Raw genomic sequence first — 14,378 nt, 5'->3', positions numbered from 1 at the left:
AATTTTCCTTATTTTTGTTTCTGCTGCCTGAACTAACAAACTCAACTTACCATAGCTATTCAAGAATGCCTTTGAAGCAGTTAGACCACAGGACGTTAAAGGTCAGGGCACTATACTGATGAGGAAATTTTCTTGAGCTACACAGGAGGAATATAAGAGTGAAGGGATCAGTTGGCACAATATTGACTATACTGATAATGTGGCCTGCATTCACTTAATCAGCAAGAAGCCCACTGGCCTCTTCTATCTTCTGGATGAAGAAAGCAAGTAAGCACCAAATATCTTCCAAAAAATACTTGTGTGGCAGGGAGGAGGGAAGGACTGTGGATGGTGGAAGGGAACAGAAATACAGCACTTGCAAAATAAGAGGAATGTTGTGGGAAGGGAATGGTCATCTCATGAGTATGATCTGCACTCCCATTTGTTTCTGGTGATTCCAATATGGTGGTAGTATAAATTGATGCTAAAATTAAATTTTGGCTTAAGCAAATTCGGAAATTTTTGTTTTTGTGTTTTACTGTGTAATTAGGATTAAAGTAAATGCATGCATATGAGCCTCTGGAACAGTAAGCAACTAAATGCGGTAATTAGTTAATGTGGTACTAACATAACTTAATTGGTGAAGTAGGAGGAAACATTGACGTACAGTTGAAACTTCAGAATATTCTGCTATGTGTGGAGCTGTTAATTTTTGGACAGAAATCCAGCAGCCAGCCTCTAAATCCAAAACAAGTGTGTCAGTAATGCTAGATTTAGAGATTTCAGACAATAAAGTTTTTTCTTTAAGGATCAATATCTGTTCTTCAGTCTGGCATCTTGCAGCTCAATAAACTGACCTGTATTTGGAGAAGAATAGCTAACCCTCTTTTGTGTTCCTAGTTTTCCACATGCCACCAACCAAACTCTACTTGCAAAATTCAAACAGCAGCATGAAGAGAACAAGTTTTTTGTTGGAACCCCAGTGATGGAGCCTGCTTTTATCATCCGACACTTTGCTGGAAAAGTTAAATACCAGATAAAAGTAGGTGGTAGCTCTTATGGTCACGAAAGAAATTTCTTTTCCTTGTTGACTTGTGTGGGTGTAGAAAACTTGCTGAGAATGGACTAAATCAGCTGTGTCCTTGGATGTATTTTAGATTTTTTTGTTACAGGCTTTGATAAAACGCTCACTGTAGTGAGAATTACTTAGAATGGTGAATTATTCTGAATAGCGATGAATCTCTCGGCTCAAAACACAGTTCTGGGTTGTGTCTGTGTACCTGCTTTGCTGAGAGCTTGTGGTTCAATGTTCCTATTTTGCAGGATTTCAGGGAGAAGAATATGGATTACATGAGACCAGATATTGTTGCTTTACTGCGAAGTAGTGACAGTGCTTATGTTCGGGAGCTGATAGGAATGGACCCTGTAGCTGTGTTCCGTTGGGCTGTTCTGCGGGCAGCTATTCGAGCGATGGCCGTCTTTGCAGAAGCTGGGCGACAGAGAGCTCAGAAGACCGCAGGTATGGTAGGAAAAAACATTCTGGAAACACTTTCAAATATTGTACAACTGATTAATACTTGTTGACAGAACTAGTTTATTGAAAAACCTTATCATGCAAATGTGATCTTAGCTGATACTGAAGACAAAGCTGAGTTGTGAAAATGACTTAACATGGACATGCCAAAAAGGTTGTCAATTTTTTTTTATCTGAGATCATTCAGACTTCCACCTCCAGGTAGTGCACTGTAGCCAGCAGGCTGTGCCAATTTTGAAGTCATATTTGTAAAAGATGGGGGAGGTACTGCTAGTTCGGGTACTGCTAGTTTGGGCATAGTTCTTCCTATTACTGTTTATTTTGATCTTTGATCTTTGCGGATTTCCCTGAGTTTTCAGATGAGTATTCAAGATGAAAGTTTAATTTGCAAAGTTTTTCTGAGCAGCTGCAGCTTACTTTGTAGTAGTAGGTAATTTGAGAACCAAAGTAAATGGTCTAGTTTAATAGCTAAAATACTAGAGGAAAAACTCCAGGCCCTTGGATAGATACTTTGTTTGTTATAATTGGTGGATGTTTTGTCTGTTATCCTGGTAGCTTTGTCAAAATTCAACCTATTGATTATTTCATAATAGGAGTGGTGCGTCATGGACCCCGAGTTCCCCTTGGAGAACTCCAGAGAGCAAATACACCAGTTGAAAAAGTTTACCGGTGAGAAAAACGTACCCAACCCTTATCTTGTAGCTTTTTAAATGGAACAATGGATAATACCCAAGTGTAGCAAGACTGACAACACATTGGCTGGGAAAAAGACCTGAATTGCTGACTCACATTTTCATATATCAAATATCAGCTAGATCTTTCCACAAGGATGGCAGGTTTTATTTCTTCCCTGTCTTGTTTTGTTTGGCCCTTTTAATACTATCAAAACAATACTCAGCTATGCTTTATGTAAGACCCGGTGCTACCAAATGGTGGCACAGCCTGAGTTCCATTTACCACTGGGTTTCTGAATGCTCCATATATATTTTGTGTAAGTTGCTGTTAGCATTGCTAACATAGCTAGCATAGCATCCTATGCAGCTAGTCTATGATGAAGAATTCATAGGAACACTCACTTTTTTGCAGCCTTCTTATTTTTAGGCATGTGGAAGTGACATGATTAGGAGGCAGGGCAAATCCTGAACTGGCTCCAACATTGCTCTATATAGGCATACTTGCCTTTCAATGGAGTATTTAGGTTCTATACATGTTCCTTTTGCAGCTGCTCAATGCTTGATTTCTCATTTGATTGTTCTGAGGATTTCGATATAAATGCTTTTGAAGACATCATTTCTTTTTATGAAAACAAGAAGTAAGTAGAAATAGGCCTGGACTTAAAGGCCAGGGAGGCACATTCCTGGACAGACTGGCCTTCTGAGCATGCTCTGTGTGAAAGTGAAGCCTTGAAGTGTAATAAACATAAAGTAATCACTTCATACTACTTCATAATTACTACATTCTGGACAGTCTCCGCCACTTGTGGCAGCTAAGAACTGAAGGTGCAATTCAGGCAAAAGGATTGGTCAGTGTAACGCACCTGTTCCCTTGCAATATCTTAAAACAAAAACTTGATATTCTGAAAATGTTCAGTGGCACTGGGGAAAACAAGCAACTGTCTGTAATAGTGTTGCTGCTGCCTCACGGAGCAGCTCAGAATGGTGATTGCATTTTACAGTCAGAAGTGACTCTCATACTTCTGTTATTTTTGGTTTGTGCCTCTCTGGAGAGTAAAGAAGGTAAGTTCTGTGCCAAGGCACAACACTCCCCAAGCATGGTGCATGCTTAAAATAATGGAATCTACCACTAATTAGGGACCATCCCAGGCTTACTTTGAAAAGCTAAACGTGTAAATATTTTTGAAATAAACAATCAAATTGCGTCTTAATGAAACTTCAAGTATTCCTGCAATATCCACTTTCTAATCTAGTCTTCTGATGTGAGCCCACTAAGCAGCCTTATTGCAGTATTCAAATCTATTTAATCTATTCAGGAAATAGATACAAATATTTAGTGCTAGATTTACAAAGAAGCTGTGTCTGTGTAAAAAAGCTACTTGGCTTAACAAAAAGCTTCCTTGTACATTAAGTACCTTTTGTTAAATTCCTCTGTTTGCATTTAAAATTGATGGCTCAAGAATTTACATGAAAAGGTAGAATTAGAAGATAACTTAGTATATGACAGTGGTATTAAAATTTAGGGCACTAATAGAGTAGAAAGTGCTGACTTGACATCTGAATAATTCATTTTTAGGAAAAAGTAGTCTGGGATTGGCCTGTTACTGTTTGGAGCACATTCGGTGATGGGATCTCTTATTTTTTAACTCCTCTTTTCTCCCTCATGGCTGTGTATCTTTGTTTGCCATCTTTGTTTTGCTATGAATCATTTTAGAGACATGCATGAACAAATCATCGCGAGTATAAAAGGACTTCCATGGCAGGGTGATGACCCATGTAAGCTGCTTCGGTCACTCAATCGACTTCAACACCGCTCCCACTTCATGTGAGTTCTGGTGCTAGGTATTGCTTTGAAAGAGCAACAATAACCAAGTAATTATTCTAGTCCATAAAAGTGTTCCTTTCCCAAACTTGTCTTCTGCAAAACCCAAACAAGACAACTATGAACAATATATTTCCTTCAAAAGATATAAAGCCCGTAGAGAATGCTTTGTTGCTTCTTTTGCGTTAGCTGATGGTTAAGCCTGCTTTTCATGTAAATTTGTTATAAAACCCAAGAACATAGTACAAGTTTGTTGCTATGAATGTGTAAGAAAATCAGTCTGTAGCGTGTTGCATGGAGTTGGAACGTGCCTTACGTCGAGGAGCTGACACGCTTAGATTTAGGAGGATGTGACTACAACCTTGTTTCTGACAACTTCAGGTTGTGTTCACTGTCTGTGTGGATCGGAGCTATGCCTGAGGTTTGTGTACTGCCCCAGGAAGTTCTGGAAACGCTCTCAGACGTGTCAGAATTCATAAATGGAGTGCTGGGGCATGTGTTGTCCTTCTGGGAGCAGTAAAGTGCTTTCACAGGGCTTCTCGCTCAAGCCACAATAACTTCCGAGTCAAGTATTTTTTACCTGATAGTCACTGAAATCTCTTCATACTAAGGCACTATACAGTTGGCTAAATAGAATAATAACTTGCACAAAAAACAGGCTTTACAACTGTAGTTTTTAATAGCTTCAGATACAATGTTTCACTTTTGAAAGCTTACAGTGCCTACAGTGTTTATTTAAAAAAAATTATATATATATATTTGTTGCGAAGCAGTTTGCATTTCTCGCATTGATCACTTACAAGACAGTCTGTGCATGAATACACCCCAGTGATGTTGTGCTCATTTTCTTCTATCCTTCATCTTGCCTCATAAATTGCACCAATGTGTGGCTTGCTGGAATAACCAAAAATCATGTGTTCTTTTTCTTAAATGATCTTTAATATTTTAACAGGAAAAGTAGAGGTATCAAACAAAAGCAGATCACTCCCAAGGTAAAGTTATTCAAATAACTTAGACTTCTCTCGTTTGTTGTGTTTCTGCACTGTGAACATTCATTTTGGTTGACAGAACTCACTTCAGAAAATACTGCTTCATAGTATGGGGAACTTCCCTTTTGACAATCCAAAGGATAGGTAAACATTCATCCTTATAAGAGGAGCTGAACAGAAAAAAAACTATTCTGAATTGGGACATCTGTTTAATTAGACTAGCTAAAGATGCCATAAATATATAAAGCTATTTCTAGTCAAGTCATGAAAGACAAACATAGTGACTATGTAGTTCCCCTTGCACTCTTGGGATGGGGCAGTGAAAAGTTTTCACTCTTGAGGAGAGGTTTTGGTGTGAAATATAAAAAGTCATGAAGCATAATGTGTCACTGAATGTGGAGCTAAGTAGTTGGTTTCATTCTTATTAATTCTCATGTAGATGGAAATATTTCCTTTTCACTTAAGTGACTTGTACTTTATGTTGATTATGAAAACTTTCTCCTAGAACTTGCTGGATTCCAAGTCTCTGAAGCTCATAGTAAGCATGACTCTGCATGATCGAACTACAAAATCCCTCTTGCATTTGCACAAAAAGAAGAAACCCCCTAGCATAAGTGCGCAGTTCCAGGTGGGTGACTGATATGGTGGTACACATCTTGTGGGTGCAATCTAAGCACCCATATGAGAACAGACCTTCCTGGGACTTGCATAGAAGTTCACTATTTCAGGATATTTGCTGTAGTGGGGTTATGACAATTAGAAGTACTGCAATAATGTTTCATTTAGTATCTAGTTTTTATTGAACATACATATAGTACTTCTAAGAAAATTGCTTTGTTGATCAGCGATGTAGGCTATTTTTTGAAATACTTGGAGGGGGAGGGGAGATTGTGCACTGTTCTTTTGTAGTGCCTTTTTGGAAAAAAGGGGCAAATATGTGGCATCTAGGGTGATCTTGATTGAAAAACAAATTGGTTTTCACTCTTGGGATTTGTTGAAGTAGGGTTTGTTACTGTAATCATGTTAGACTGCAGTTAGAAATTCTCCTTATGCTATGACATGTGTTAGTTCTCTCTACAACCAGCCCCATCCCTGTACGCAGATCCCACTTTTCATTAGCTTGAGAAAACATAAAGCAAATACAGGGATATGCTGTGTGGTACAGAAGAACCTCCATATTGGATGAAATAGGATTTGTATCAGACCTGGAAAAACTTCTGTTCTGAGGAAGGAGCTGTATTGCTGCCAAATGCAACTCAAAATGTTGCTATCTGAAGAAAAAATGCTTTTGAATATTTCCTTTCAGACTTCACTTAATAAATTATTGGAGACACTGGGGAAAGCTGAGCCATTCTTCATCCGTTGCATCCGCTCCAATGCTGAGAAGGTAAGACTGCCTTGAGAGTTGATCTGACTGCTGACGCCCTAAGTCTTACAGGCCCTATAATATATCTTGTTCACTGTCATTCTGTGTGAAGGTGGAAGGTAACCAGTATATGAAAGTGGAATGTCTACTGGACAAAAGCAGGACAGTTCAGGCAATTGCTAGATGTTGACTTCTGATCTTTTTCAGAAAGAGATGCTTTTTGATGAAAGCTTGGTGCTTCAACAGTTAAGATATACGGGCATGCTAGAAACTGTGAGAATCAGAAGATCTGGCTACAGTGCCAAATATACATTCCAGGTATGTAAGGAACTGGAAGTGGATTATGCTTTCAGGAATATCTGCAGCTGTTGAAAAACATGCATTGCCTCTGAATGGTATAACAGGGTCTTTCATGTCTCTGTTCATATGGCAGTTGTGACCATTCTGAGTGAACTGTAAAAATTCGTTGTGGTTTTGACAGAGCCTGCACGGTGACAATTTTTATTCTAAACTGTTGTGTGAGTCATCTACCAGTAAGCTGTTCTACCTGTTGCATGGAGGAAACCATTCTGAGCACTGTCACAAATATAAGCAGTCAGTGCTATACATTAGTGTCTCTATATGTGAATTTGTTTCTGTAAAATACTTTGTGCACATAGCTTTGTAGATCACATAGAGGTTATCTGTAAAGCATTAAATTTAACTGGAGACTGAATGAAACCTGTATTCTACAGAATGGGAAAAAGTAGCTTGATTTGGAGGGAGAAACAAGTACTTTCAAACTCCTGCAGCTCAGATGGCCAAGCTTAATTTTAGAAATCTAGTTAAAACTCTGGAATTGTGAATTATCTTCTAACTCTGATCTCTTGCTGTCTCTGCTTTTCACAGGAATTCATAGACCAGTTTCAGGTGCTACTGCCCAAAAATGCCAAAGCATCTAGGGAAGACATTTTTGCTTATTTGAATAAACTAAAACTGAACAAAAACTACTATCAAATAGGGAAGACCAAGGTCTGTAAAACTTTCTATAATCAAGGCAATTATAAGAAACACTAATGTACACTGCCAAACTTAGTGCAGTTCATTTACAGGTGTTACTCTTTTCTTCTGCAATTCACACTAAAATTAGCTATTTTAACTGCTGTAAATGTTGACACAGACAGTAGTAGATATCTCATAATTTTTGATGATTCTTGTCATCTTACAGTACAGTAGAGAATATGATTTCTGTACTGTAAGGATGTTCCTTCTGGGAAACTGTTGCTATTAGCATTTGTCAAAAAGGTAAATGTTTTCATTTTAGAAGGATTTTATGATTTGAAGGCAGTAAGTATACAAGTGTGTTTTAAAATCCAAGCACTTGGATTTAGTAAAACAAAAGGATTGTTACTTCTTGGGAGCACTAACTGCTGTCCGCAGTAGTAAGTCTTCCCATCCTCATTTTCTAGCTTGTGTAAATACCTCTAGACGATCTCTTATCTGTTTGTCAATGAACCTTTCTGTAACTGAGCAGATTTTTATGAAAGAGGCTGAACGGCAGATACTACAGGATACACTACACAAAGAAGTTATCAGGAAAATCATTCTCCTTCAGAGCTGGCTCAGGATGGTTTTGGAAAGGAGACGTTTTCTCAGAATACGGCAAGCAGCCATTGTTTTGCAGGTATGTTTGACTGAAAATTGCCAATCTCTTCTAAAAACCACTTCGAGTACCTCTTATTAACTTTAGAAATCTTCCTTCTTAGGCTTGGTGGCGTTCCTGTTATGTTAGGAGGAGACTGGAGAAGAATAATGCTGCCACTTATATTCAGTCAGCATGGCGAGGATACAGGGAGCGAAAATGTTACCTTCAGCAGAAGAACAGAATTTGTCTTGTACAAGCCATGGTTAGAGGATACCTCCAGCGTAAGAGGTAAAGGAAGAGAAGCAATATGGTATGCAAATATGCATTTTAGCCAGTTGGCTGCTTGGCTCTGCCTGCTGAATTCCATTTCTGTGTGATATGTTGATTTAGTGAACAACTGAAGATAGTTATTACCACGTGATTCTGTAGTCAGTATCGAATAGCCAGTAGTGTGTGGAGACTGATTAAGCCCTTTGTACTTGAACGTTATTCAGCTGGGCTGCACTGATGTGTGCCAGTCCTAATAACCATGCAGTCATGCTGGGACTGTAAGTATTTTTGTACTCTGTCTGTATCACTGTGTAGGCTGTTTAAACTATGGGGTATTTTTATTTGCCACTGTGCATTAAATACTTCTGTATTCATCTTTCGAACTTTTAATAGATTTCAGAAAATGGCTATGGAAAAGCAGAAAGCTGAAGAAAAGCAGAGAGAAATGCAGGATGTTCAAGACAGAGAGAATGATATGAGCAAGGATGAGGGCAATGAACCAGCAACAGATCAATTGCCAGTGAAACACGAGTCAGAGCTGGATCAAGCTGCTGTGGGCATTGATGAAGCTCCAAATGAGCAAGCTGAACACCTGAGCTCATCTTCTGAAAAAGCTACATTACCCCAGAAGAACGTGACAGAGAGCTCTGAGAAGGTAACAAACAGTCGGGAGAAACGTAAATCTCGCCGGCAGAGGGGGCTGGAACATAATGAGTTGCAGAATAAGCATGTCCTGTTTTCCTTCGAGGGACCATCTTTACTGTGCCATGAAGAACAAACCTCTTCTAAAAAGATCCCAGAAACTGTTGAAGAGCCAAAAAAATCCACAGCACAAGATACTGTCATTCAAGAGAGTTGCAAGGAAAAGAAAAGTTCAGGCGAAGAAAACACTCTTTCAGGCACACCAGTATCAAGTGAAATAAAAGAAAGTAGTGCCATTCCTGAGCAACCACCTGAATCAGAAGGGGAAAGAGCAGATAAGGCTATTGAGGGAGTGAAAACACAAGAGAACCAAAAGAACCAGATAAAAGGCAGCCAAAGCTTTAACTGCCCTGAAAGGCCAAAAGATCTTGCATTGGATCTTAAAAATATCCTACCTGCTACTGGGAGCTTTCGAATTCCAGCTGAACGTTGTGCAGATAAAAACAAACGTCTTCAGAAGGCAACCAAAGATTTGGATAGTCCCACTTCTTCTCCAATTCAGAGATATGTGGATGACCCAGAGAAACTAAAATATAAGAGAGAGAAGTGGAAAGGAAAGAGACAGTCTGATGCTGATCACAATGACATGCTAAGTCAGTCTTTGGATGAAAGAAGACATGTGAATCGGTCTCCTCAGGATCAGCTAGAGTAAGAGCAGCTTCCTAATTATTTTGACTTTTTCAAAGAAGAGTTTTCTGTAATATTTAAAAATAGATGGAGAACTCTTGCTAGCCTGCATGTCTGGCCATGTAATTGGAAAAAATGAACTATGAACAACTGCTGCTTTTTATTGGCTTTAAGTCCCCAATCCTACGATTGAATCTGTATGGGTGGAATGTTTTCCAAAGCTAACAATAGATATGAAGCCTGCCTTACTGAACTGAAATGGAGAGTCAGGACTTCAGTTCAAAAATAGTCTAGAGTTTATTGTCTTGTGTTTCTTGCTCATTGCAAACAAAGTTTTAGTGACTTCTGGTTTGCAAGCATCTGTTAAGGCAGGAAATCTGATATACCCATTTTTTTTCTCCAGTACATTTTGCATTTAGAAGTAACTTCCAAGAGTTTATCAGGATTTTTTCTTAGACATAACATTGATACATGGGTTATTTAAAAATTAGTAAGTATTAACAGGCTATAGACTTCTGTGAAAAATACATCCTGAAACTAATCTTGTAATTTTGCAGAAAGAAGGGGAGTTCATCTTCATTAAATGATCTCTCTACCCTGGCTCAGTCTGTTGCTGTTAATCAGGTACTGAGGCTATGGAAAGATGTACCTATTTGTACTTAATTATCCTTATTTGTAAAGTTTAAAGATTCCCAAATAACTGTCTGTAGTGCATTCTGGATGCCTATATTCCTTTCAGGTTGATTTTTGGCTCAATATCCAAGTAACAGGATTTCTTTACCAAATGCTGTGCAGCAATTTGAGAACTTAATTTTTTTTCACAAATGGATTCTTTTTTTCACAAATGGATTCTTGATCAAAGCATTAAATATACTTGGATTTTAGTTTAGTAAGGTAATACCTAGTAAGTAAAGAAGTGTTTTGTCTTGACCAGGCAAACTTTTTCACCAATCTGATTTTTATAAGACCATTTAAAGAATCTGTTTCATTCTGTTTGTAGTTTTTTGACTCATTTTTCTTCTCTACTGTAGCAATCACCAGATACAATAGAAGAAGAAAAGGACAACAAGAAACATCCTGTGCAAAAGAAGTCCAGTGAACTCTTACCTACTGGGGATTCGGCTGTTTCCACGCAGCCACCAAGTCAGCAGATAGATGCCAAGTATGTATTGCGTGTGTGGCTGTGGACTGCCTTTAAGAAAATGAAACAAGGAGGTTTACACCTGGTACTTGCATTGGGCATCTTGAGAGCATGATTGTGGAAAGAGACATATGTTGACATCAGCTGTGTGAGCGACTGTGTTGCTGGTTGATTTGATCTTCGTGTTGGTGTAAGCATGATATCTGAACCTCTGAGGGGAAAAAAACTCTGCTTATTATGTAACTCATGGCTTTAAACTGGTTCTTTTTAACTTAAGAACCACCATACAGGCTCAGATTGAAGGTCCATCTAGTATACTGTCACCCAGAGTAAAAATAGGACACCGGGGAAGAGCTTAAGAACACAGCAAGTATCTAATGCTGTTTCCCTGGCCTGCTCCCCCAGCTTCTGGCATTCTGCTGCTCAGGGACTTCCAGAACCAGAAGGGATGTCTTAGATATCTGATGTGCTGTCTCTGTGTATGTTGAAATCTGATATTACGCAGTGAATATCATAATGTCCAGATGCGCTTTCAGACTGTCTTTTCTGGTGTTCATTTGTCTGTTTTCCTGTCTTGGACATTTACTGTACTGTTAAACGAGCCTTTTCTTGTAGTATAGCCAGCTTCCATTACAAATGTGTCAAACTTGCATCTGCTTTTATGTGCAGGTCTACTTTTAAAAGCCCTTTGCGTAGACTTTTGGGGAAAAAAACAGACAAGAAAATTCCGAAGGAGAGTCCTGATGTGATTGATGAGGGAGAAGGCCTCTCCTTTGTATCTTGTGTCCTGTTTGCAGAAACAGGAGGACCCCAAAAAGTTTCAGAAGGTGAGTTTCTGTGACTTTGGAGAATGTGCAAGTGGTTAGAATGTTTTAAAAGTCCTTCCCCAACTTCCTACTATCATTGTTTCTGTAATGTTTTATATGGCTACTGAGGAAACAAATGCTGCAGAATTCCATCATCGTGCTTTAGAATACAAATTAATTCCTTTTCCAGCTTCTTCTGGACAGCCAAGTCGCCTCCAGGCAGGAGACCACCATGTAAAAGAGAGTAGTAAAACAAAGAAGAACCGTACTATTAAGATCAGCAAGATCTCAAGTGTATCTCAGAATTGGCGAGCTCCCATGGTCCGTGAGATTGCAAATGCCAATGAACTGAAACATCTTGACGAGTTCCTTCTAAACAAGGTAAAGTGCCCTCAGCTGTGGTGAAATTCAGGTCAGTGTTCACTGTTTGTGTGGAATTTCAAAGATGACTTTCCTAGGTGTTTCTATTATGTTTTAAAGCAAAGGGGAATTGATTTGATAACTTGACCAAATTAGGTCTGTATTAAAACCCTTTCTCTTTCTTCCTTCCAAGTATTTGCATGCGTTATATTACATTATATTCAGGTGACATTCATGTTAGTCTTTCATTTACTGTTTGCAAAGAAGTGTCTTCAAAGGGGCAGTATGACTTTTAATGAAGTAGAGGCAGTTCTTCAGAGTCTAACTCCTATTTTTGTATCATCACAGTGCATTAGGAAGTGTTGTTTTAAATAATTGGTATGGTCATAGACAACTAAGCCCAGTGACTGAAACTTAACACCAGCCGGATGTACTTGTTTTAATGAAATCTGATGGAGATGTATTTGCCTTTTAGATCAATGACTTGCGCTCCCAGAAGTCTGGTGTTGAATGTCTGTTTTTTGAAGCCACGGAGAAGTTTAGAGGAAATATCAAGACCATGTACTCTGCTCCTGTAAGTAGTAAATCTCAATAAAGTGAAAAGCTGATAGGTAATAAACAAATCAAGCATGCCATTTAAATTCTTGACCTACAGCTCTTTAACAAATGCAATTCTTAGCGCAGAAGTCAAAGTTGAATGTTAAAGCTGAAAAAAAATATATATATATTTCTGTACGGTAATGTACATGTTACAGTTTGCTGCAATCTTAAGCAAACAGATTGCTTTATTTCCCTTTTCTCATTTGCTCAGCTCTAAATTTTTTAGAAATGGCTGGGTGTTACTGTCCTCAGCCTCTTTCTGTTGCTGTATTTAATCACCTAAGACAGTTGCCAACAGTGTTTCCAATACTCTTCCAACTCAGCTTTGTCTCAGCCAGGTATCCTTCTGCAGCATAGTAGGGGGAAGTGTGCTAACTTGCTTCTGTCATGGGCTGTTATCTCTTACTTTAATCATGAGCATGCTTTCTCATCTCTGAACTTAAACACATATTATAAAACTCAGAAACTATCAACCATATTCAAAAGACTGTCTTCCGAATAATAATTCTCCCCACTCCCCAGAATGGGCAAATCCATGTTGGCTACAAAGATCTGGTGGAAAATTACCAGCTTCTAGTTACAAATCTGGCAAAAGAAAGGGAAGAGAAAGAAGTCAAGCTGGTTTTGAATCTCTTCCAATCCCTTCTGGATGAATTCACCAGAGGATATGCAAAAAAAGAGGAATCTGAACAGCACAAGGTATAAAACTTACTCTGTTACTGAGTTAATGGGATGATTAAACAATGTCCTAGGGTGAGGGGCCCATGTTACCTCAGAATGCTTTCCCATAGGGTTCTTTATTCTTTGGGAAACTTTTTTCACATGTGGTTCTTGCACATTACAAATTTTGAATGCTGAAACACCTTTATGGAATTGTCCATTATTTAACTTGCTCGTAATATTTTCAGAATCTTAAAATGTTGGAGTATTTTCTTTTGTGAAAGCTTAGAGTTCTCTGAAGGTTTTGGAGATGGAATTGCTTTATCATCAGACAGTGAGGTCTTCTGATTTTTAGGAAGTTCACAGTCTATGTGAGCTCAGACAACCCTCATACAAGTTGGAGCTGTCTCAAATGTACAGAGGTGAAGTAGAGTCTGGGAAGCTGAGTAGGGAGAATAGGGGATGGAATTCCTGAAATTCAAAGATTAATGCCAGTTCTGTACCCCATTGCAGCAAAGCAAAGCCCAGAAGAAGAAACGAAAACAAGATCGCGCAGTGAGTACTTTTTCTTCTTACCATAATCCACGTCTTCAGCTGCTCTCAGAGAACCCATATTCTAAATGCTCTCCAAGCATGCAGAAAAACACTCTTGAAACAGCTGATTTTGTACTGAAGTTCTGCTTTTCATGCTAAATCACTTGCCTCTTATATGAAGGTTATATAAAACTGTTTTCCGTAAACCAGAGAACTTGCTTACGTAGAGATAGGTGGTGATCGAGCATCTCATTGCTTGTCCATAGCATCTTTTAGGACCTAATGACTATCTCAATCATGGGACTGTTAACAGGAAAGCAATATTAATAACAATTAATAGCTAATGTATTGCATAGATGAACTTTAACCACAGCACGCAAGTCCTGAAGTAACCCAGCAAAGCCACCTGCCTTTAGGCTAGGGTGAAATCTGGTTTCAAGGTCAAGGCTGTCAGCTGTAATTACAAAAAAGTAGAAAACCTAAGATATGGTAGGTAGATTTCTAAAGAAAAGAAGCAAAATAATCCATTAGTTTCTCCCTGTCTCCCACCAGATTGAAGAACACAACGGTCATGTATTCACAAGCTACCAAGTGAGCATTCGGCAGTCGTGTGAACACTGCTCATCCTACATCTGGCCCATGGAGAAGGCCTGTCTCTGCAGTGGTAAGTGGAAAACACCTCATTCTTGC

General features: G+C 38.8%; 1 protein-coding gene across 2 annotated transcripts in view; it reads left to right on the top strand.

Annotated features, from left to right (window-relative positions):
- The window catches only part of MYO9B (myosin IXB), a 45,170-nt gene that overhangs the window by 23,876 nt on the left and 6,916 nt on the right, over window positions 1–14,378 (top strand). Inside the window, exons 13-35 of one of the 2 annotated variants that reach the window (XM_067312793.1) lie at window positions 146–267; window positions 880–1,021; window positions 1,303–1,498; window positions 2,107–2,182; window positions 2,736–2,825; window positions 3,902–4,012; window positions 4,962–5,001; window positions 5,504–5,626; window positions 6,305–6,385; window positions 6,572–6,682; window positions 7,253–7,375; window positions 7,878–8,027; window positions 8,110–8,276; window positions 8,652–8,913; window positions 9,007–9,608; window positions 10,145–10,211; window positions 10,619–10,749; window positions 11,398–11,555; window positions 11,725–11,915; window positions 12,370–12,468; window positions 13,017–13,193; window positions 13,668–13,709; window positions 14,241–14,352. In XM_067312793.1, the coding sequence (XP_067168894.1) occupies window positions 146–267; window positions 880–1,021; window positions 1,303–1,498; window positions 2,107–2,182; window positions 2,736–2,825; window positions 3,902–4,012; window positions 4,962–5,001; window positions 5,504–5,626; window positions 6,305–6,385; window positions 6,572–6,682; window positions 7,253–7,375; window positions 7,878–8,027; window positions 8,110–8,276; window positions 8,652–8,913; window positions 9,007–9,608; window positions 10,145–10,211; window positions 10,619–10,749; window positions 11,398–11,555; window positions 11,725–11,915; window positions 12,370–12,468; window positions 13,017–13,193; window positions 13,668–13,709; window positions 14,241–14,352 (3,373 nt within the window). Of the gene's footprint in view, window positions 1–145; window positions 268–879; window positions 1,022–1,302; window positions 1,499–2,106; window positions 2,183–2,735; window positions 2,826–3,901; window positions 4,013–4,961; window positions 5,002–5,503; window positions 5,627–6,304; window positions 6,386–6,571; window positions 6,683–7,252; window positions 7,376–7,877; window positions 8,028–8,109; window positions 8,277–8,651; window positions 9,609–10,144; window positions 10,212–10,618; window positions 10,750–11,397; window positions 11,556–11,724; window positions 11,916–12,369; window positions 12,469–13,016; window positions 13,194–13,667; window positions 13,710–14,240; window positions 14,353–14,378 lie in introns of both variants that reach the window. The other variant, XM_067312792.1, reaches the window with a different exon arrangement.

Source organism: Apteryx mantelli, chromosome 30, assembly GCF_036417845.1.
Source record: "Apteryx mantelli isolate bAptMan1 chromosome 30, bAptMan1.hap1, whole genome shotgun sequence".
Taxonomy (NCBI): domain Eukaryota; kingdom Metazoa; phylum Chordata; class Aves; order Apterygiformes; family Apterygidae; genus Apteryx; species Apteryx mantelli.
The sequence above is the reverse complement of the archived record's forward strand: the minus strand, read 5'-3'. Positions and strand labels throughout refer to the sequence as shown.